Here is a 23,987-nt window from a genome sequence, read left to right as displayed (position 1 = left end):
CCTACTTTTTTGCCAATATCTTACTTTGTAGCTTTTTAACTTAATTAAATATATAGACAATTACTGACACCATCTGTCTTCATAGAAAAAGAACAAGAAGTGACACAAAAGACTGGGACTCTGAAGGGAATAGTTAGCAAACAAAATCTTCCAGCTCCACGACAGTAATATTTATTTTTAGGAGCCCTTATGTTATTTTAGATCACTTAATGCTTTTTAGAAATAATGAATTTGAGCTATACTTAAAATGTGGTGGCTTTGGTATGATTTTAAAAATATATCAAGTAATCCATTGCTTTTTCAGTAAAACAAAAACTTAAACACGCCGTTGAACATCTGTTACTAGTACAGTCTTACACAGCACTTAAAGTCCTTTAAAATCCCTGAAAACCTTTATAAAGTTACATGAATCTTTTGCATAAATAGAACTGTTTTAACAATACATATATTCCTTTAAACATATATTTTGCTTTCTTAAGCATAAGAGTCATTGTGTTGCCTGTCAGTCCAAGCCCCGATAAATAAATAAATGAGATGTCTTCACATCTTGAGGGAAGTCAGTCTTCCCCAGTTATGGCACATTCCTAGCCCGCTCTAAAGTACCTACTTCGTTATGTCTGTTTTTTTAAGACCTTATCCAATGTCTTCATAAATGTCTTAATATGTAAACAATTCAAGCCAACCCACTGAAACTTGACCAGGCTAAGTCAGGAACCAATACAAAACAGAAGTCAGAATAAAATAACAGAATTCATCTCCCATGGGAGAACACTGTCAGGAGATACAAAGGAAATGCAGAGAGAAGAGTCAGTCACACATGGGTCCAGGAAGAATGTGGAATTGGCGGTACCACCACGGAGAACTGGGTTCTTCTGCAGCTCTTTCTTGAACCGGGAGGAACAGGTTTTGAACCCCGTGTGGCAGCAACTAAGAGCCCTACCCTCCGCAAGGAGGAGTGTGGACAAGAGGACATCTCTAAAGAGGCTCAATATAGAAAAAGACACTTTTAAGAGAAATAACTACATTTTAAAGACTGATGGTATGCCAAAAAAACATGAGATTTGGGGGGAAAATACCAACGTAAGTATTTTGTATTTTTTATTCACTTGTGGATGAATAAAGTGACTTCACAATGATTTTCTACAAATTGCCTTGAAGATTATATAAAACGCTTACCAAATACGAGCAGAGCTAAAACTAAGAATGCACACTCATCTGCCATGACTTAACAAGCCCTCTTGGTGCATTCTCCTGAGACTGAGCTGTATATTAAGAAACAGTGTGTTGAATTTTTGAAGAGATGGGGAGAAGGAGGGAGGAAAAGAGGAAGGAAGAAAGGAAACACTTTCCTTAATGCGTCTTTCATTTGCTAGAAATTGAACTTAGGGGCAAATGGTATCAGAGGGATGGGTCTGTTAAAGCAGCGTCTGGGGTGATGCTCAGAGGAGCAGAGGCTAACACAGTGGCAGAGTCCTGCTGGCAGGCCAGACTGAAGACTGCTTACTCAGGTGTGTGTGTGTGTAGCAACTTTATGGAGAAATCACATACATAAAACTCACTCTTTCAAAGCATACAGTTCAGTGGCTTTTAGTCTACTCACAGAGTTACATAGCCATCACATTATCTAATTTTAGACAATTTCTTTTACTCTAAAAAGAAAATGCACCCATTCGAAATCACTCCCCATGGCGGGGAGGGATAAATTAGGAGTTTGGGGTTTGCAGATGCTAACTACTATATATAAAATAGATAAACAACAAGGTCCTACTCTATAGCACAGGGAACTATATTCAGTATCCTGTAACAATCTGTAATGAAAAAGAATATATATGTGTGTGACTGAATCACTATGCTGTACACCAGAAATGAACACAACATTGTAGACTAACTATACTTCAGTTTTAAAAAAAGAAAAGAAATCATTCCCCATATCGTCTCGCCCTTTGCCACTGAAAACCATTTTCTGTCTCTTAGGCTTTCTCTATTCTTGACATTTCTTATAAATGGAATCATATAGTAGGTGGTCTTTTGTGACTGGCTTCTTTCACTTAACAGAGTATTTTCAAGTTTCATCTATGTTTAAGCATATATCAATGCTTCGTTCCTTTTAATGGCTGAATAATATTCCATTGTATGGATGTACCACTCTTTTTATCCATTCATCATTTGTTGGACATTTGGATTGCTTCCACTCTTTGACCATTATGAATCACGTTGCTTTGAACATTCATGTACAAGTCTTTGTGTCAACACATTTTCTTTTCTCTTGGTTGTACACCTAGGAGTAGAACTGATGGGTCATACGGTGACTCTGTGTTAACTTTTGAAGAACTGCCAAACCTTTTTAAAGTGGCTGCACCATTTTACAATCTCACAATGAATGAGGGTTCCAATATCTCCCTGTCTTTGCCCACACTAGTTATTGTCTTTTATATGTCAGCCATCCTTGTGGGTTTGAAGTGGTATTGCTCCTGTCTGTGTTTTAAAAGGAAGATTTATTTCCTTGTATTATTTAATGGAATCACTCAATAAAGATTTATTGCACACCCATGTCAGGAGTGCGGTGCTGGGTATTATGCAGGATTCAGATATGAATGAGAGGTCTGCTATTGGTTTAATTCTCCTCTCTAGGAATTTCCCAAATGTAAGCAAACTTGCCTTGGACTTGACATCAAAAGCTCTGAGCTCTGGTCTCTTCCCTTCTTGGAGCCTCGTGCTGGAGTTTGAGGAAGCTGCACAAGATCACTTCAAAGGCCACAGCCAGTGTTTCTTGCCCACAGAGTCTGCAACCAAGGTTGTTCCTTATAAGAAATTCTGGTTTACTGGAGCTGTCAAGGAAAATGGGAGGGAAAGACGAACTCTGCCAACTGGACTGACGGGGCCAGTGCTGCATCCCCACCTCACTTTGCAAGACCGCCTTCCATGTCCTCAAGGACCGGGCACAGGAATGTCCCCAATGGGAGCTCCAGAACAAGAGCATTCTGCTTTGAAAGTCCACACAAGAGCCTTCTGGAGGTCATTTGTAGTAACTTTAAAGGAGCACTTCTCAGCCAAGCAAATCATTCACCAACCCTGACACTTATAGTGTGAAAATTAAGAAGAAGAACTGTCTACTGCATGGAATTATTATACTGAATTAGCATGGGAGAAGCATATATAGTTAGTAGTCCTAGAAACCCATAATGGTGTATAAAAATTGGGTTTTCATGTTTATTATAGCTTAGTGCGTAATGTCAAAATAAGAAAATGGCCTTCCAAAAATTCATAATATGAAAGTGAGGAAATACTTAAAAGGAAAAAAGGAATGAGTAGGTAATTCTGTATCTTAAGAATACAAATAACATCGGTTAGGCCATCAATCTCAAAAGTAAGAAAGAGAAAATCATAAATTTATAGAGGTAGTGGAAGAAGTTTGGAGAAGGAAGTAGGGAAGGCAAGAGTACGTTAAAATTTTTGTGAATTTTTTTTCAAAAGTGGAAAACATAAATAAAGCTGGTGCAGGTTTAAATTTCAATTTTCCATTTTGGCTCCCCAAATTAATTCTGAATGTAGTTCCTACACCTCCCTGAAAGTCACAGAGAGGCTTCTGGCACTACATAGAAATTGGACTATGAACGCTGGCAATTAGGTGTCGTGGAAAGAGCTGGGGCAGGAGTCAGGAAACGTGATTCCAGCATCTCCCCTCATTGCGGGATGTAAGCCAGTCAGCTCACCTCTCGGAGCCCTCGGCCATGTAGTGAGGAGGTGGGAATGATGAACGTCATTTTCGGTCTGCCATTTGGGCTGTTGAAGGCCTCTCTCTGTCCTGAGTATTTTTAGTTTCTGAGATTCCATCACCTTATATCAGATCAAGTGTATTAAATGCACTCTCGTGGAATGTGACACAGACATAACTGAGTTAAAGAGTTGTGTTGCATTTAACTGACAGGTCAATTTTGTTCATATTTTTATAATGTTGCTGTTTAATAGTTTTCCTTTCATAATTGGGGGCCAGTAACATTTGTTTTTTCAGAATCCAAATATTTTAAAGGCCTTTGAAATTCAAGGAGGCCCCAGCATGGTGGACACCTGGGCCCCAAGTGCTAAGTAGCAGGCAGGTGCAGATGGTTTTCTCCTGCCTTTGGCCCCATGAACTCCAAAGTTCCGATACAAGGTAGGATCCAGGGTGGGCAGTAGAGAGAATGGATGCTCTGGGTGCTCAGAGACAGCCTGGTGGAGCTGTTATTTAAATCATGCCCAGAAGGATACATGGGGTTCATAGGGACAGAGGGGAAGGCCTCCAAGATGAATACTAGGAGCTTCAATTGTTGAGCAGGGCCCAGGGCGACTGCCACATTCAGAAGCGACTGCAGCTCCTCACCTCTGAGACACTGGGCCATCCCAGAAGCCACCACTAGGTGGCAACATGCCAAGAGGCTGCAGTCCCCTCCGCCTGTCTATTGATTTTTTTTTTACATAATACAAACAATTCTTACCAATATCATAATCGCGTTAATATTTTCCTAAGGGAGAATTCTTGCAGTGCAGTGTACCACCTTCTTTAAAATTAAGTGTCAGGTGTGTTGTTTACCATAATGGAGAGTTTGAAGCTGTCTGGCAATTCAAATGATCAAAATGGGAAGAGATCTCGTTTAGTAGCTGCTTGAGGAAGTATGTTCTCTCTATGAGAGCCAGGATCCTGGAGCCTGTTTTTAAACAGCATCTGAGAAGAGTTAAAAGCGCACCCCCATCTCTGAGAAGCCGGCTAGAATACCGCAGCCAAGAGCCAAGCGAGTTCTGCCTGCGCCAGACTCTGCTCCTGGCAGTCACACGGGGAACAAGTCAGAGTCCAGACAGATTTGTGTGTGCCAGGCCCCACAAGAGCAGTCTCACACGCATCTCATGTAGCCACTGGATCCTCACAACAGCCCCCAGGGACAGACACCATCGGACCTGCTAATAGACAAGGAAACCGAGGCCCAGAGAGGGGAAGGAAGTTAAGATCACACAGACAGTAAACGGCGAGGCCAACACCCCCTCCCAGTGAGGCCCTGGGTCTCTGGCCCAGTGCTCTTTCCATCCAGTGAAGACATTTGCCTCCCTCAGGGCACAGGCCCCTCTAATCCCTGTTGCCCTCAAGCGGCTGTCAGTTCTTCTCCCTACCAAGCTGCCCCTTCCCTTCTCAACCTCGTTTCCTCTGGGCCTAAACCTGTGAGAAGCATGTCTCCTAGGGAGGGCCTCATGCCCTACAGAACTCGCCTCTCCTCAACCAAGGACAGCCTCGAGCCTGAGGCCCCAAAGTGACATCAGAGTAAAAAGTGCCTCCCACAGGGACTGATTGTGCTTTACCCCCACGACACAGCCAAGCACATCCTCCTGATTTCACAGCTGAGAAAGGAGAAAAGGTGCCTGGGATCTCATCCCATCCTCCGGAACACCATTCAGCAAAGGCATCTCACACTTAACACACCCAAACCTGAAATATTAATTCACCCTCTAAACTTTTCCTCTAGCAGTGAGCCCCACGCAGTACACGGTAACTCATCCTTCCTTTGTTTCAGGGCAGGAGTCTTGGAGACATCCTCAACTCCTCTGTTTCTCTCACACCTTGCATCCAACCCATCAATAAGCCCTTTAGGCTCTAGCTTTGAAGTGTATCTGTAAGATGACTGTTTCCCTCCCCCTCTACTATCACCCCGCTGGGCCGCCCACCATCATCTCTCACCTGGACCTCCGCAGCAGCCTCCTCCCTGTTTCCATCCTTGTCTCCTCACGGTCTCTTCTCCCCACCACAATCTGAGTAACCCTTTCAAAATATGTTGGATCATGTCCCTCCTTGGCTCAACACCCTCCAGTGGATTCCTGGCCTCCACAGTTGTAAGAAGGAAATCAGCCCTTGGCCCTGTTTTTAGCCCAAGCAATAAGGACAGAGGGAACTGTGGTCACCCAGGGCTGTATCGCCCAACAAGCAGACAGCTGGGCAGATGGCCTCGCCTCCACAGCTCAGCCGTAGCTGTGGGGCCCTGGGTCTGACTGAGGGTTTGGTCTTGCTCTAGAAAGAACCAAATGATCCAATGGTGGATAAAGACATGAATGTGAGCAGGATGCACACGTCCCTCAGCTAAGACGAGCTGCTGAGGGGGGTGGGCTGTGCGCTGCACTCTGTTCTAAAGGCCTGAAGCCACCTCTGTGGTGGGTGAATTCTCACTGCTGCATCTCTCGGTAGCCTTAGTTAGAGGATCTGCCTTTAAAACAAAATTCTACACAAGCAACAACATGGATGAACCCGGAAGGTAAACTTAGTGAAATAAGTCAGACAGAGAAAGACGAATACTGTTATCACTTATATGTGGAATCTAAAAAATAAAACGAATGAATATAACAAAAAAGAAACAGACTCGCAGATACAGAGAACAAACTAGTGGTTACCAGCGGGGAGAGCGAAGGTAGGGGGGCAAGACAGCGGTAAGGGATTAAGAGGTACAAACCATTATATATAAAGTAAATGTTTCAAGAATATACTGTACAGCACAGGGGATATAGCCAACATTTTATAATAACTTTCAATGGAGTATAATATATAAAAATATTGAACCACTATGCTGTACACCTGAAACTAACATAATATTGTAAATCAACTACACTTCAATTAAAAAATTGAACAACCTACTGATGATTTTTCCAAATGTATTATCAGAATGAAATGTTCTAAATAAAAACTTTCAAATCCTCCCCCCAAAATATTCTGCACAAGCTTAGGAATTCCCAGTTAGCGTCACAGATCTGGAGGCAACTGAGCGAAGGGCCACCAGGACTGTTATCCTCAGTGACTGGTCGAGGAAAGTGTGGTCCTGGGAGGTGCCTTGCTGAGAGTCACAAATGCTTGTCTTAAACCCTGGTGCGGAGAGTAGGGCCTTTAGAGAGTGACTGATCCCGTCTGGGGGCCTTGGGGCCTTTTCCTCACAAGCAAAGAAGGAGAAGAAGAAAAGAAAACCTCGAGATGGGTCTGCAAAACATCCATGGGCTCTTAAAGCTTTGAAATTCTATGATTCTTCAACGAATGTTATTTGATCTATAAATCAGTCTCTCAGTCCTATACCCACCCCAGTGCCCATAATAGAAGGTTGATAAGACCAAACTCCTTGCCACTTTATTTGCACATGGATCTAGTCACAGAACGTAGGGCCGGAGCACATCTGCCCACATCTACATGCTCCACCAGCCATCCATCCTGCCTGTCACACGAAGGAGGCAGAAGCAGCGGGGGTGAGCAGGCAGCCTCCATCTGCCTGGAACACCCAAGGCGAAAAGGGCTCAATACTGGGACCCTCTCCCCCACACCTCCCCACACAGAAGCCTGTTATCACCATTCCATCCCCAAGCTTACAGCCTAAGCAGGACCCAGAACCTTGGGACAGAACTGTTCTGGGCAAGCTTGCCTCTGCCTGACCCTGTCTTCCGTTCTCATGTGCTTGTTTAAAAGCGATGAGGTTACTGCAGTTTCTTGGTTTCCCTTCTGCCCTGTGCTCTGCCCACCCTGCCCCAGGGAGTGGAGAGCTGGGGCCTCTGCCACACCTCTCCCCAGCCTACCCCACCCCTGCTGGCCCTGCCCCTGGCTGATGCTGCAATGCACTTTTTTTGCAAGCCATCTAACAGAAGTAGAATGTAAACCACAAATGTTAAGTTACGTGTGTAATTTTTAATTTTCTAGCAGCCTCATTTAAAAATGGAACCAAAAACTAGATGAAAATAATTTTAATACATAATGTTTTATTTAACTTAACCAAAATGGTATCATTTCAACATGTAATCTGTATAAAATGTTATTAATAAGATATTTCAGTCTTTTACTTCTTCATCCTTCAAAAGATGGTGTAGCTCGTCTCAATTTGAACCAGCCACATTTCAAGTGTTCAGTAGGTACGTGAGGCTAGTAGCTACCACATTGGTGCAGCTCTGGAATATATATGAAAGCCTGTCTATAATTTTGCTTACCTCAAATCTGCGAGTATTAACAATAGACTGCTAACATTTTGTCATGTTCTCATCTAGTCTTTTCTACATATACTATCATTTTTACAAAGCTGAAGTCATATTGCCTGTATGACTTTACATCCCTCTCTTGCTGTTTTGTGTATCTTCCTACATCATCAAAAGTCAGTCACAATCATTATCTTTAATGACAGTATCACAGACTATCCCATCACTTGGATATGTCATAATCTTCTTAACCAATGCCCAAATGCTGGACAGCTGCAATTCTTCTATTTTACAAGTAATGCTCAGATGACTATTTTTGTGTTGCCTGGGCTGCTTAAGGCCTTGATGTAAATCTCTCTAGTTTTCTAGCCATTTTTAGCAAAATGGATTGTGAATGTCATTTATCAGTCAAACAACTATCAACAGGTGCTTTATGGCTGGGAGCTAAGACACCTTGGCTTCTTGTCCCACACCTTCGATACCTGGCTCTGAAACCCAGGGCAAAGCACTTTGCTTCTCACGCTAGAATTGCTCCATTTATGAAATCAACTGATTGTTTCGGGTGATTTTTAAGGGTCTTTCCAGTGCTAACCCTTGGTTATGTTTTCCCCTCACCCTCACATCTAACCAATTAACCTGTTAGCAAGTCATTGCAAGTCCTACAAGTCGTGTCAAAGCCACGTCCGTATCCACTTCTCTCCATCCCCAGGCGTAGTGCCTTTGCACAGTGTCTCTGTACATCATTGCTCCTCTAAATTGTGGTGGGAGTAGCCAGGGCAGAGAGAGATTGGGTTCTGAAGGTAACAGCGAAATCGAAAATCAAGACTAGGGTTAAATGTGCTATGTGTGAAAGCCTGGGGCTGGCACAGAGGAGATGCTCATTGAATATTTGCTGCATTTGGATCTGAAACCAGCTTCAGGAGACCCACTTAGATCCCGTCCCTGTAGCGCTGTGAAGGAGTTCACAGTGAACCATCAGAGGTGCTATGTGCCCTGCTGGCAGCCGAGCCCACCCAGACACCGGGCGCTGTGAGAAGACAAAGACTGAGCAGCCTCCCCTAAAGGGCTGGCAGTCTAGAGGGGGAAATAGGAACCCCTGTCCGCAAAACAAGCATGCCTCAGGCGGTGTCTTCGATGGAAAAACCAGATGGAGAACACAACAATTATCTGAGCAATTCAGGCAAGCCTGCTGTTGAGGAAAAGGCTTGAAGAAATCTGTTCTATTTCCCTTGTAAACCAAGGAGTTAGGGCAGGCTGGGGTAGCAAAAAGACTCTGGCTCTACAAAAAGACCAGATTTCTGGCCTGTGCTCTGTGTTCCTGGGCAAACCGTGGGGCTACTTTTCCATCTCAGTATCCTCATCGGGCAAAAGGAGATAGAATAATACCAACCTTGTTCAAACCTAACCACCTACTGGATTGAGTCGTGAGGCTGAACACGACAATGGCGACTGGGGAGAACAGCTATTAAATGGGGCAATCTAATAGCTACGCAGGCAACTGAAAATGTGTCTCCTGAGGATCTGCTGCTCTTAAAGGAAATGTTTAGCAATCATAAATAACACCTGTATTGAACTTTACCATAGGTAAGGCAATTTTATGTGCATTTATTCTATTTTGTTTTCAAAACCACTTGTGGTAGCTGTTATCATTTGTGCCTTTTACATCGAAGAATACTGAGACTGAGCGAGCTTAAATATCCATTTCACAATTGCACAGATTCAGGCTCTCCGACTCCTCGGTTCTCGTTCCCCTACTCTGGGCTGCCTTCCCACTAAAATCCTCATCACCGAACATTAATACTATTAACATAATATTAATAATGTTTGTTATATGCATTTCCCTGTGATCGAGGAGGCTGAAACATCAAAAATAGAAGCTCGGGGGTGGGGGGAAGTGCCCACCATGTAAGAACAGCAAGTTCACGTTCTTGTATTAAGGAGAAGTGGCTGTCCCCATCTGATCTGCATTTTATGCCATACAGCAGGAAATATTTAAGTTGACAAATAGGATATTTACAACTGCAACAGATACTTGGCAGTTAGTTTTTAACAATTGTTGCAAATGTGATTTATTTGCTATTACAAAAGGACATTACTGTGCGAATATGACTCCTGAAATTAGCTTCAGTTTAGCAAGGGGCCCTGACAGCCTGACCTCTTAATATCCTTATAATGACGCCATTTACATTCAATGCTTACTCAAGTCACTCACTGCTAGATTTGTTTGAGAGGAGTCCACTCTAGGGCAGATGTATTTTGTATTTTAACAGACCCAGCTAGTGTGTGGGGCACACGTAGGCCTTCTAAGAGGAGAAACTGTTTAATCAAATCTTCACGAAAATGTGTTCGTTTCCAACTTCCTACAGTGAAAATGCATTACTGCTAATTACCGCATACTCCAGAAACACAATACTTCGTGTTTTCTCCACAAGACATTTCCGTGGCATGGATTAAGTTCAACAAAAACATGTTTTGATCCTCTGCAACTTTAGCTTTTAGTTTGACTGGGAAACTTGTCCAGGGTGAGGATTGGCTGGTCCAGGATCAGTGCCGTCTCCTCCTTCAGGGAAAGGGCAGAGGGTGGACTTGGAGCCAGGCAGAACTGGATTCAAATCCCAGCGCCACCACTTCCTAGCTGTGCGGACTTGGGTACCTCTTTGAACCTCTGTGTCTTTATCAGCGACACACAGCTGTTATTTTTAGGCTATTATACAGATGTGAGATGTATGTGAAGCTCCTGGCACACTGTAGGTACTTGCTACATGGGAACCAGTCATGTTTGCGTTGCTCTTCAAAGCTCAGATGTTCCCTTCTCCACGATGTAGCCCTGACTTCACTAGACAAACTCAGACTATCCATTCCTTCTGCTTTGTACTACTTCGTTCCCTCCCTTTATTGTCTCAAGTATTCATCGCGTCATAATTAATCGAATATGATTGCATCCGCCTTCCCTTCCTTGATGGCAGGATCTGTGTCTCTTTACATTTTACACTTGTGTAACTAGCACAATAATATGCCTTGAGCACTGAACTGAGGAGGATTCTGGGGGTGCTTCTGGATTCAGTGTAGGGGTGAGGGTGACAAGAGGAATTAAGGGTGGCCTGCCACAGGAGAGGGGAGAGGTTGAACGTGACCGGCTTTCACCATCGGCAGTTTAGCCCATAGCGGGTGCTCAGTAAGTATCCGTCCGAGGAGGAAATGGACATTAGTCAGTGATCTAGTCACTTACTGCTTACATGCATCTATTTTTCAAAGCATTTTAATTCTCACTGCATCATAGTATTCTTCTAATAAGGCTGTGATTCAGCTAGGGTGGGTGCCATCAGCTTTCCCTGGGTGAGTATCTGTGACATCATAGGGGGGGTGAAGTGACTTTCCTGGACTCTTAAAGTAAAACAGTAGACACAGTGGTAGAGCTAAGGCTCATAAGCCAACCCTAAAAATCCCTTAAGAATCATATTCCCAGATAGGAATTCCCAGAGAGGCCAGCATTGCTTTTTCTGAAACCAGGGAAAACTGCCCTTTTCTCATATTTACTCACTCTTTCCCCTCTCCTGTGTTCCACTTTGACTCTCCATCCTCTGAGGTTTTGTCTAGCCTCATTTCTCAGTGGAACACACTGCATTAACCACTGTAGAAATGCAACCCGCAGGCAGAAAAATCAAAGTCCACGTGAATCTTTCGGAACTGGGCCTCTCCAGCAGATTATCTTGGCCACGTTTGTCCCATTGTGTAACTCCCCTCGAGGACTTTCAATCTTCTGATGAGGCTCCATCCTTCAGTTACATGAAGGAGAAACGGAAGCAAAAACATCTATTCTGTTAAGTCACATGTTCGCCGGTGTAGCTGGGCCAGGGGGGTGGTCTGGGCTGGGCGGGGCGGGAGGGGCTTTCTCTCCCAGCGGCTCATCTCACCCTCATGTCTACGGCTCCTGTGTTACTCAGGTGTGGGCAACGGGCCTCAACCTCTCATACAGTGACCAGCTGGCCCTGACGCAGCTCGCCTTGTACCTGACCAACGGCCACCTGGATTGCAGCTTGAGCACCCTGCAGGTGCCCTCCTTTGTTCCCAAGAGAGAGCGGAGAGTGAGCCACCTGAACGCCCAGGCAATGCCGGTAAGCAGCTGGTGCTCCCTCAGTCTCCTCAGCGTCAGCAACACGCAGCCGCCACGTGCTGAGCTCTGCCTGTGGGTCCAGAAAGCAGAAAGGAACCTCAGGCTAGTCACTCAGCTGCCCAAGATGGGCTTCTGGGATATGCATGCTATGGGTCACCGGAGAGGGGAGAGGGCAACCAGAAAGGGGAAGCCCAGGGTTTTCCAGGGTTGGGTGCTTGGGTGCTGCCCTCCATCCTCTTCTCAGCCTGCTTCCCTGAGAAAGTACTTCTACACCCAGCGCTTCAGTTACCGGCAGCTTATGACCAAACCCGTGTTTTTCTACCCCCATCTCTTTTTTGAGCTTTAGAGTCCTAGATCTAATATTCAGCAGAACTTCTCAGAGTCCTCAGGGTCAAACTATCCAAAACTGCACCTGCCCTCTCTCCTCCCCGTACTTCCTCTTGGTGGATCAGGCCAGAGGCTGAGACACCCTACATCCCCACATCCCGGCCGCAACCAGCTCATGTTGATGCCAGCTGCTAACATGCCTCAACTCTGACCCCTCCTCTCCTTTCCACAAAGATACTGCCTTCGCTTTGGCCTTCATGGTCTTACGGTAGGATGATAATAGCTTCTCACTAAGATCCCCTGCCTCCTGTCAAGGTGATCAAGGCAAAGAATCTGAGTATGTTGCTCCTCTGCTTATGATTTTGAAATGACTCCTGTCATCTTCAGGAAAATGCTAACTCCCAGCTTGGTTAATGAGGCGCCCCCGATCCGCCTCTTCCCATGGCCCCAGTTCCCCATCTCATCACTAGCCCATCTCTAGGGCGGCTGGAGGCAGCAGTCCTGGGGCTGGTTGAGGTTTACCAACCCCAGGACCCTGGGTAACAAAGGGTAAATCTCCATGGGGACGGTGAGCTAGGTTGGTCCTGGGGAAGGAGGGCAGAGGTCAAGAGGACCAGATGGCCCTTCGTGTAGGTGGGATATGAGAGTGGATTGGGGCTCAGGCCACAGCTGCTCTGACAGTGCCAGAGGGTTTCTTCTGCTTCTCCCATAGCAGGGGGCTTCATGCCCTTTTTGCAAATGAAGCACTACTTGAGATCCAAGTATGTCATGCAGATAAAAGAAGGAATGCCGGTGGTTAAAAGCCCCCCTACACCAGCACCCTAGAGACATGTTTTCAGAGCAGTAACTCCTGCCTCTCTGTTGAGCATCTTCGGGTCCAAGAGATGCTTCTGGATTTAAAGAACCCTGTTTGACTCTGCCCAGGGTCCCCACAAGTCACTTTCCCTGGCAGGAACTCAGTGTACACTTCGAAGAGCAGCCTGGAGAGGGTGCCAGATGGCTTGAGGGTTCAGGTGGCAGCCCCCTCCTCCTTCCCAATCTCCTTGTCCTGTGAAGTACTCTTCCTCGTGGGAATCCCTTAGATCTCTTTGCTTATTGAGGAGAGAAGCTGAGTTAAACTGGAGAGGAGACATAGATCTCTTTTAATTAGGCCCCAGGACCTTGCTAGAAATCTCCCAGGTTCAATCTCACCTGTGGCCTCTGTCCTCACCAAAGGGACATACAGGACCCTAAATTCAGTGCCAGAGGGAGGGAAGGCAGTAAAACTCAACACCTTCTGGCTTAGCAAATCTAAATAACTCCATCCATTTCCAAAAGGAAGCTGGAAGCTGAGTTTGTATTCAACACAAGACTTTCAAAGGCAATTTGCTGCATTTAAGCACATTGTTTCAGAAGGCTGTAAGCAGAAGTTGTACTTTGAGTTAGATACACTCTCCCATTTTTCCCATCTTGCCTATAGGCTTCAATCTTAGCTACAGGCAACATACAGGGATTTTCCTGTGACCAAGAGTCTGAAACACTTACAGGAATTGCCCGCACACAAGAGGAAGCGTTATGATCTCCAGTAATTCAAACGTCTCTGCAATCACTGAAGAAAAGCTATGCAGGTTTTCTGATGTAGGGATAAACTGAAAGTGCTTTGGGTTTTAGAAAGAAAAGCGGACGTTCTCACCCTGGTGCCACTGTGTGTGTGTGGACACGAACTCCTATGCATATGTGCACTTGTGATGGGCGAGTCTGAAAAGAAGCATGAACACACGCACACATGGTACAATTTACAGCCAAACTGAAGCTTCCTGAACAAGTGTGAATGGACTGTGATGCCGTCAGGTTTACAGTCAGTCAGTTGACAGCCCCCTTTGAAGACAAGAAAAAGGAAACACACAGATAAAACCACAGTGATAATGAGGGCGTCTTCGGAACAAATGCCTATATAAGGTTTCCAGTTTGGGCCTATTCATTTTAATTATACGCTGTGCAGGGGAAAAGCAAAAACTTTTCTGAACTCTTAAGAAAAGTTTTTGTCCCCTTATCAGAAACAGGTGGCAAACAACTGTCATTTAGACCTGTTAGACCAGGTGCATGGGCTTCTGATCCAGTGTCCTCCACCAATAACCACTTGAAGGTGGAAACACGATCGGATGAGTCCCAGACGTGCATGTGTTAGAAATAAAAAGGAGTCACCTAATGGCTTTTAAACTTTTAATTAACATTCTGTCAGAATGGGCATAAATTGTTACCCTTTTCTACCTGTTTTTACTCATCCTCTCTCCTGGTGGACCCTCTGCACCACAGCTGGTGAGTGGCCAAGAGGGACCATCTCTGCAAACATCTTCAAACAACCCAAGTCATTTATAAGCATTTTAACAGCACATGATCAGTAATGAATGATTAAGTAAAACCTTTTGTGTTAAATTATGATGTTAATAATGATTCTGTCTCCTGTAATTTATTATGAATTCTCAAATGCTTTGGGTTTGATTTTGATAGAATGCAACAACAGCGGAGTTTATGTGATGACTTTATTTTTAGAACGCCTTCTTTGAAGGCACACATTTCCCCGCTACTGCTGCTACTGTAATTATGTACAAAACCAATCACTCATTAGAGTTAGGATACATTATCTTCTAGACAGATGAGGCTAAATAAGCAACACATTAATAATTCAGAGAGCAGTTCATTATGCATGTGGATGCCTGCTTCGTAACTGAAATAAGAACCCCATCAGCCTCTGCCAACCCTTAAACAATAGTTCTGTGTTATTGCAACCACATTCAAGTTTACGCTTGTTAAACTGCTACTTGGATTATTTTATCAAACATTCATTTATTTGTGGTCCCTTACTGCCGGCAACAGATTTTGGAAGCTCCTTTTTTAAGTTAATGATTTGAGCAATGGGTGTTATTAATTCTCAGAATATTATAAACATGATTAATTTTCAGGCAGAGATTTATTACATAAGGATTTCAGCTATGTCAACTGAAATGCATCACTGTCAAAACAAGTATCATGGCGAAAATAGAATTTGCTCCACACTTCAAGTGCTGGTGCTCAGAACTAAATCAATTTAAATTGTGGCTGAAGCAAAATTATATTCTCCAGTGAAAAGGAGTATTTCAAGCTTCCTTTATTTGGCTTGAAGCATTCTTGTTAGATTGTGATTTAGAAAGGTAGTTTAATAAAACTAGACTTCTACCAATAATATTTTGCTTTCTATTTTTTTTCCCCTTGTTTTACTAGAAAAGGCTAACCTCTGAAAGTCCCACACATTCCAAATGTGGCCAGTGGGAATCTGGAGAGAATTTGAAAAAACAAAAACAAACAAACAAAAAAACACTGCTCTGGAAGCCAGGGGTCATGAATTCTCTCTCTGGCCTCAGTTTCCTCACTTGTAAAATAGGGGAGGCCTAAATGACCCCCAGGTCCTCTTGAGGGGTTTGATTTTACGGGGCCTGTGGAATAAGCCTCTGTCTCAAGCCTGGCCCAGGCAGCCTTGGGACCAGTGGGCTGCTTGGGGTGGGGAATATGTCCCGCAAGGGGACACAGGAAGGGCCTGTCCCTCGGTACCACAGCCTTTCATGGAAAGCTCTTGTTCTTGCAGAATCTTTTACAAAGTAGTAACACTGTTGTGACGGGTCACGTCCTAAGTCCTCATCAGCCATCACCTTAATTATCCCTTAATAGTTTCAGCCAGAATCAACTAGAAGTAAGTTTACCTACTTTGTCAGGCACTCTACTAAGCGCAGAGGATATAAGGATGAGTGGCAAGGAGCTCCGAGGTTTCCAAAGGACACAGATAGGCCAGCAGATAACTGTAATGCATATAATAACATGACAACATCCAAAATGTATCACGCCTCTACTCCAACCAGGTATTTCATCGAAGTTCTTTACATGGTTCTGTATACGCCCCAACATATTAGGCAGGTGCTGTTATTGCACTTCTTTTTAGTTAAGAAGACTGAGGTTAAAAAATGTTAAGCAGCTTGTAGAAGGTCACTCAACAAGCAAGTGTGTAAGCCAGGATTTGAGCCCAGGCCTGTCAGACTTTGAAGCCTATGTGTCTGACCATTGTGCTATCTAACTCGCCTCGTGTTGGCTGAGAATCAGTGATCCAGCCCCAGAGCAGAGCTTCAGCACACCCCTGGAGAAGCCTCTGGTTAAGGCCATGGAGAAAGCTCTTCTTCCGGAGGCAGCATCATCTCCGTGTGATGAGATTATTTGCAGGCACACTGCCATCATCCACTGGCTCCTAATCTGCTCTGAGCCGGGCCGGAACTCGGTGAGCACCGAATGGACCAGATGGTCACGGAGGAGTCTTCTGATGCTATAAAATCCATTTCAGTTATGATTTCCTTGGCAAACCTAAATGGACTTTACAGCATCAGAAGAAAGTCAATTACACAAGTCGGCCTTTTAAAAATGATGTTTCCTATTTGTATGATTACTTTATGCTTTAAATAGACATGCGCTTATTTGATCCCTGTGACAGCTCCAAGAAATAGATACGACAGGGGTTATCATGCCCATTTTACAGGTTGGGAAAGTAAGGCTACTCAAAGTCGGGTGAGCTGCCCAAGGCCATAAAGTTAAGTAAGTAGCAAAACCCAGGTCTTCTGATTCAAGTCCCTTTCTGGTGAAAAGATTTATTGGTCAGTTGATCAGTTTTTGTTTTCAAATAATTTATCTTATTTGTGAAATTATTTAGTTTAACAAATGCTTGACAGAAGCTAGCTTGTTTTTGAGTGTTTACTCTGTGCCAGACACTGTTCCAAGGTCTTTATGAACTCACCCAATCCTCAAGACAATACATCCGCTGTGCTACGAAGCTGGATAAAAGACAACCCTAGGTCATCGACAGTTTTTTCCCATAGAAACTGCAGTTAGTTGTTTTTTTTTTTAAAAAAGCAGATGTATCGTGTATGTTCATCTTTATTACCATTATTATAACACATTCATTAAACGTTTAGTACAAGCCAAGAAGTTGGGCAAGCACCAGGGATACAAAGATGTTTGATAAAGTCCCTTTCCTTGAGGAGTTGAAAGTATAAATAGCACATACACCAGGAAAAACCACAAAGTCTCAATTAAGTGCCATTTGAGTGACAGCCCCTTAATCTGCTGCTGGAGCTTTTAGGAGAAACTACTGTGGACTGGCAGGGACAGAGGATGCTTTATTGAGGCCTGGCCTTAAGGACTAAGGCAGTCACAAGTGGTAGGGAAAGGCAGACCTCGCCCAGCAGGAAGGACAGAGGCCGAAGAGAGCCCATGGTCCGTTAGGAGGTGGTGATGAACCAGCCGGGCTGAAGCAGAGAATCCGGGAAGGGAAGTAGGAGGAGTGCTTGGAGCAGCCCACTGAGCAAGCTTTGGGGAGTCTGCCAGCTAAGCCAGGTGCCTGCATTTCACCTTGAAGGCAAGGAAGAGACCCAAGGGTTCTGAGCATTGACCAGCCCGGGTTTGGGAAACACTCAATCTGGTGGTGATGCTCAGAGTCCCTGGTACCAATGCGGAAGGAACAGCCTGGAAGGTTACATTTAGTGTAGGTCCAAATGCTCCAGGCTTCGCAGATGTGTCCAAAGACACAGCAGCAGCAGTAGCAGACACCGCGTACTGGGTGCCAGGTGCTGTGCTAGGTGCTCACTTGATCAGCAGCGGTCAGGGAAGTTGAGTGGCATATTCAAGATCACACACGCAGTACGTGGCCCTTCCGGCTTTGAGCTTTAGCCATTCCGACTCTACAGAACCCTCCACTACAGACTGTTGCTCACACCCCCACCACCCTGGTAGAGGGGAGAAGCGGCTTTCTAGGCCATAATGGTCTGGGCTGAGACAGTGATGGTCCTGTAAAAGAAGACACTGCTTGGAGACTTATACCAAATATCCTAGCTTTTCTTTCAGATTCTTTATGAATCACAAGCCCAGGTCTGGGAGGAGGGGGAACTTCAGCCTGTCTCCGTGGAGAGGAAGAAACCTCAGGACAGCCCGTCCTTACTTGCTGTCCAGTAATACTGGGCAGTGAGCTCTTCTGCCTTGCTTTGGAGCCAAAAGACACAGCACTGAGCTGGACCTAAGAGATGCCTGCCTGCCTCTCTCCCTTGCTGACTGGGGCCTGATCTTAGGTTTGCTGGTTTATATACTATGGCAGCATAAGACAAGTTTAGAAGACAAAAATAACCTTGGAATTATCTTGTGAATTCATGGTAATTACCATGCAATTACATGCTCAGTAACCACAATGGAATTTCAGAGTATTTACAGTTCACTTCCATACACAAAAGCCCAGGCTTCTGGGCCTCCGTTGTGAAAGCGGGAGCATGGCACAGCCTGGCATGGTGGGGCCAGCAGGCCTGGTGATCACGCTCCTCCAGAAGGACTAAATACCTGAGCCAGAACCTCTCTTAGCCAATTCTTGTTCCCCACCAGTAATCCCTGCCAGATCCACCGGAACTACACTGTCCTCCAAAAGATGTCTTCTAGCGGCAAGGCCTGGGATGTCCTGAGCTGTCATTCTCTAGGGATGGTGTGACTGTCCTCTGAGCTTTGTGAATCAATCTCTGCTTCTACCTCAAAGCACTCAGTGACTGCAAGTCCCCTGAATTACATCCTTTGAAGAGTCTCTTAAGTCAGAGAGAAGTGCAGTCCACTTACTCTGTTTCATGGATCCATTCTTTCTTGCAGTCAGTAAGCACTGAATGCTAGCATCATGCCCAGCCTGGGGACTCAGAAACCAAACCATGCCTGCCCTCAGAGAACTCCCAGTCATGTAAGGGAGGCAGCCAGGGGAACAATTCATGATCGGTCAGGGTGACAGCAAGGTAGAGTTGTGAGGCATAGAGGCTCAAACAGATTTTCTTTTGTAAAAATAAAATTCCCGGTGGTTACAAGTGGGACAAGGCCAATGGAAGTGCACAACTTGACGCACTATCCTGTGGGAGCCTAACCATTTTGTCGATGTGGACCCTGCTTATGTGCGGGAAGAATGGGCTTAATTAATAGTACCGATAGACAACGTGACCATCAGATACAGTACTTCCTGTAAATGTTGAAGGAAAAGACACAATATGTGGAGGACAAGTCAGAAAAGGTGAACATGAAATCAGTGTGTGTGCGTGTGTGTGTGTGTGTGAGATGCAGGTGGGGAAAGGATGTTCATTCTCCACTGGGCACTCACTCAGCCATCCCCAGCTCCCCTGCCTTAATTCAGAGACAGAGAGAGAGCCTGGGGTTTCACAAAAGATAATGCCAGGTTGTCAGGATCCTTGCAGCCAGCTGTGAGCCAACAGCAGCTCCTTTCCTTTCTCCTATTTCAAGTCACTGCATGAGATCAGGCACCTGGTTTCCCAGCACTTAAGGATTCCCAAAGTTCAAAATCTGGGCCAGGCATCTCCATTTTCTATGCCCTAAGGTTGGCCATGACTCTATGTACAGTTCTCCAAACTTCCATTTATCCAAGGATAAATGTAGCTAACTGTCAAAGGCGAACATCTCACAGAAGACATTCCACAAAACTACCAGGATCCAACACTTCCTTTTGCACATATTAAATTTTAAATATTTTAGGAGACATTATAATTGAGATGCTTTGGGCCTACTGTAACCAGTCTCTTTGGGATAGCTCCCACTGATAGGCGAGGAAGACAAAGAATAGCGACTTCCCAAAGAAAGAAAGTGGCTGGAACCAAAATTCTAACATCGGTTCCCTCAGGGAGGTGGAGTACGTGCAGTGATTCACCGCCAAAGAGCACAGTATGGAAAGGGCGAGAGGATCTTTAGAGCAGAAAAACCTGGCAAACCTCCCTTAGCCAGGCGACCAAGGCTGGCATCATCAGTGATGAGTCATGTTGACACATGTGCCCTTGATACAAAGTGATTAAAGTGGCAGTTTACCTGCGCAGCCCTCCTCTCCCAAACCACAACCCCCATCTAATCACACGAAACACGTCAGACAAACCCAAACTGACAGGCAGTCTACAAAACACTTGATCAGTACCTGTCAAAACTGTCAAGATCATCAGAAACAAGGTGAGACTGAGAAACTATCACAGCCTAGAAGAACCTAAGGAGACATGACAACTAAATACCATGTGGTGTCCTGGAGGGGATCTTGGAACAGAAAACGTGAATTAGGGAAAAACTGATGAAATTCAAACAAAGTATGGACTTAATTGTAATGTGCAATGTGGCTCCTGAGCTGTGACAAATGTGCCACATCTGTGCGAGAGTTAACAGTAGGGGAACTGGGTATATAGGAACTCTCTGTATTATCTTTGCAACTTTTCCGTTAATCCACAATTCTAAAATTTAAAGTTTATTTAAATATTTTGTAAAGATTCTGACATTCAGCTGTGATCTTTTCCAGTCGCTGGCAACCAGTCGCTATGCAGTGATGACCACCCAGCTGAAGCACAGCAATCTCTCGCTGGTTTTCCACTATGTTTTTCTCCAGATGTGTAAGGCCCATGGCATCGGCTACAACATCGAGGTATGGAGGGTGACAGTTGGCCAGAGCTGGAGCAAACGCAGGCCTGAGGGTCATCTAGGCAGCTAATAATCTGGTGCCCCTCCAAGCAGATGTGCTTTAAAGACTGGCTGGACCCGTATTTAGAGGAAGTCTGATGAGTGCTGCCTGGGGAAGGGCAAAAAGGCCACTGCACAAGAGGCAGAAGAACTCGGTCCTGGGAGGTTGAGCTCTGTCCCCGAACTTGTACACCCACCTGTAGCTCACCAGACTTAGGAGTAATTCGGGGGACCATCTCTTCATCTTGAAGCATGTCCTGAGCTTTCTGACCCCACCCAAAGCTTCTCACTAAGGAACATTCTCTTAGTCTGCTTGGGCCACTGTAACAAAACGCCATACAGTAGATGGTTTAAACGACCGAAATTTTTTTCTCACAGTTCTGGGGGCTGGGTAATCCAAGGTGAAGTTGCTGGTCAGTTCAGTTCCTGATGAGGACTCTTCCTGACTTGCAGAATCACTTGGGTCTTAATATGGCAGAGAGAGAGAGCAAGCTCTGTCTCTAACCTCTTCTAGAAAGACACCAGTTCTATCTGAACAGGGCTCCACCCTTATCACCTCATTTAACCTTAACCATTTCCTTAACCAAGTCCCTGTTTCCTATGCATTCATATGGGAGATTAGGGCTTCAACATATGAATTTTCAGGGGACATGAAATTCGGTCCATGGCATCCTCCTACCTACATTTCTTTCTAGGAGGAGTTCTGATAAAAAAAAAAAAAAGTTTCTTCCGTTTTGGTCTATTTCCAGTGATACTGAATAAGAAGCCCTGCCCAGCTTTCTCGTCCTTAATGGAGCTAGACAGAGGCGAGTGGGATGGGTACTACCTAAATTAGTACCTCTTTTTCATGCCTAAAGACTCATATTTCTCTGAGAATTAGTTTCAGGATTTTGCCCTTTGATTCAGATCATCAAGCCTCTGACACTGAGGGCTATTCTAAGACTTGAGTGACCCCATGCACTCTTACTTGTGGAAGACCCCTCCAGCATCACATCAAATATATTAAAATATATTAACCTCAGGCAACACATTCTGACATTAATCTTAGTAATGTTCTCCTAGGGCAGTCTACCCAGGCAATAGAAATAAGAGCAAAAATAAACAAATGAGACCTAATTAAACTTATAATCATTTGCACAGCAAAGGAAACCATAAGCAAAACAAAACAACAACCTACGGGATGGGAGAAAATATTTGCAAATGATGCGACTAACAAAGGCTTAATTTCCAGAATATATAAACAGCTCATACAACTTAATAACAAAGAAACAACCAACCAACCCAAAAATGGGCAGAAGACCTAAAGAAGCAATTCTCTAATGAAGACATACAAATGGCCAATAGTCACATGAAAAATGCTCCGTATCATTAATTATCAGAGAAATGCAAATCAAAACTGCAATGAGGTATCACCTCACACCAGTCAGAATGCCCATCATTCAAAAGTCCATGAACAATAAATGCTGGAGAGGGTGTGGAGAAAAGGGAACCCCCCTACACTGCTGGTGAGAATGTAGTTTGGTGCAGCCATTATGGAAAACAGTATGGAGATTCCTCAAAAAACTGAAAATTGACTTACCATATGATCCAGCAATCCCACTTCTGGGTATATATCTGGAGAGAACCCTAATTCAAAAAGACATCAGCACCTCAATGTTCATAGCAGCACTGTATACAATAGTCAAGACATGGAAGCAACCTAAACGTCCATTGACAGATGACTGGATAAAGAAGTAGTGGTGTATTTATACAATGGAATACTACTCAGCCATAAAAAATAATAAAACAATGCCACTTGCAGCAATGTGGATGGACCTAGAGATCATTATTCTAAATGAAGTAAGGCAGAAAGAGAAAGAAAAATACCATATGATATCATTCATATGTGGAATCTAAAAAAAAAAGAAGAAAAGAGGACACTAATGAACTCATCTACAAAACAGAAACAGACTCACAGACATAGTTAACAATCTTATGGTTACCAGGGAAAGGGAGTGGGAAGGGATAAATTTGGTAGTTTGAGATTTGCAAATGTTAGCCACTATATATAAAAATAGATTTTCAAAGTTTCTGCTGTATAGCACAGGGAACTATGTTCAATATCTTGTAATAATCTTTAATGAAAAAGAATATGAAAATGAATATATGTATGTATATGCATGACTGGGACATTGTACTGTACACCAGAAATTGGCACATGGTACTTCAATTTTTTAAAAAATAATAAAATATATTCACCTGTCACATTAAGTGTAATTCATAGATAATGACAAATAATTGGGCAATAACCAACTGATCAAATATTTTGTTTTGTACTTAGTTCTATATTAATTTTTATTTTTCATACTTGAGAACAAATACAATTTTTCAGGGTTCAGATCTTGTTATAGGCCCTTGAAAAGCATACGGACCTTAGGCACGTGGCCAACACTGAATAGGATGGCCTGGCTGACACTTGGCAATCCCCACTGCACTGCAGGGTGCTGTCAGGGTGCATAAACCTTTTTGATTAGACTAATTCATGCTGTTTGCAAACATATATGATGAAGCTCATATTCCCTCACAAATCACATTAAAATTGATAAAATATAGAAGGACTGAAAAGGCCAGACTGAACTGATTTATCTGAAATTAATTGTTGCATCTGCTTAACACAGTCTCTTTGAAATTAAATACAGCTGACCCTTGAACAATGACAAGGTTAGAGACCGCAACCCTCCACACAATCAAAAATCCAAGTATAACTTCATAGTTGGCCCTCTTATCTGCAGGTTAGCACCCAAGGATTCAACCAACCACAGATGTGTAGCAGTGCACTATTTACTGTTGGAAAAAATTTGCATATAAGTGGACCCACACAGCTCAAACCCATGTTGTTCAATGGTCAACTGTGGTTTTTAGCCCCAAATTGATTAGACTTCCATGTGCCCGAAGGTGGCTAAATCTAACTCTAGATTTACCTGAATCAATTTATTTTATTTTCTTCTAAAATATCAAAGCAGGACAAGCTCTGTGAGTGGGCATATTTGGCAGGGGATGTGTCCTACTGAAAAGAAAACGTACGCCATAA

General features: G+C 44.1%; 1 protein-coding gene across 1 annotated transcript in view; it reads left to right on the top strand.

Annotated features, from left to right (window-relative positions):
• Nucleotides 1-23,987, top strand: part of IQCH (IQ motif containing H) — a 120,726-nt gene that overhangs the window by 82,530 nt on the left and 14,209 nt on the right. Inside the window, exons 10-11 of the mRNA XM_074366593.1 lie at nt 11,904-12,074; nt 20,760-20,882. Of these exons, the coding sequence (XP_074222694.1) occupies nt 11,904-12,074; nt 20,760-20,882 (294 nt within the window). The remainder of the gene's footprint in view (nt 1-11,903; nt 12,075-20,759; nt 20,883-23,987) is intronic.

This window comes from Camelus bactrianus, chromosome 6 (genome assembly GCF_048773025.1).
Source record: "Camelus bactrianus isolate YW-2024 breed Bactrian camel chromosome 6, ASM4877302v1, whole genome shotgun sequence".
Taxonomy (NCBI): Eukaryota; Metazoa; Chordata; class Mammalia; order Artiodactyla; family Camelidae; genus Camelus; species Camelus bactrianus.
Note: the sequence above shows the minus strand (reverse complement) of the source record. Positions and strands in the feature narration are given on the sequence as shown.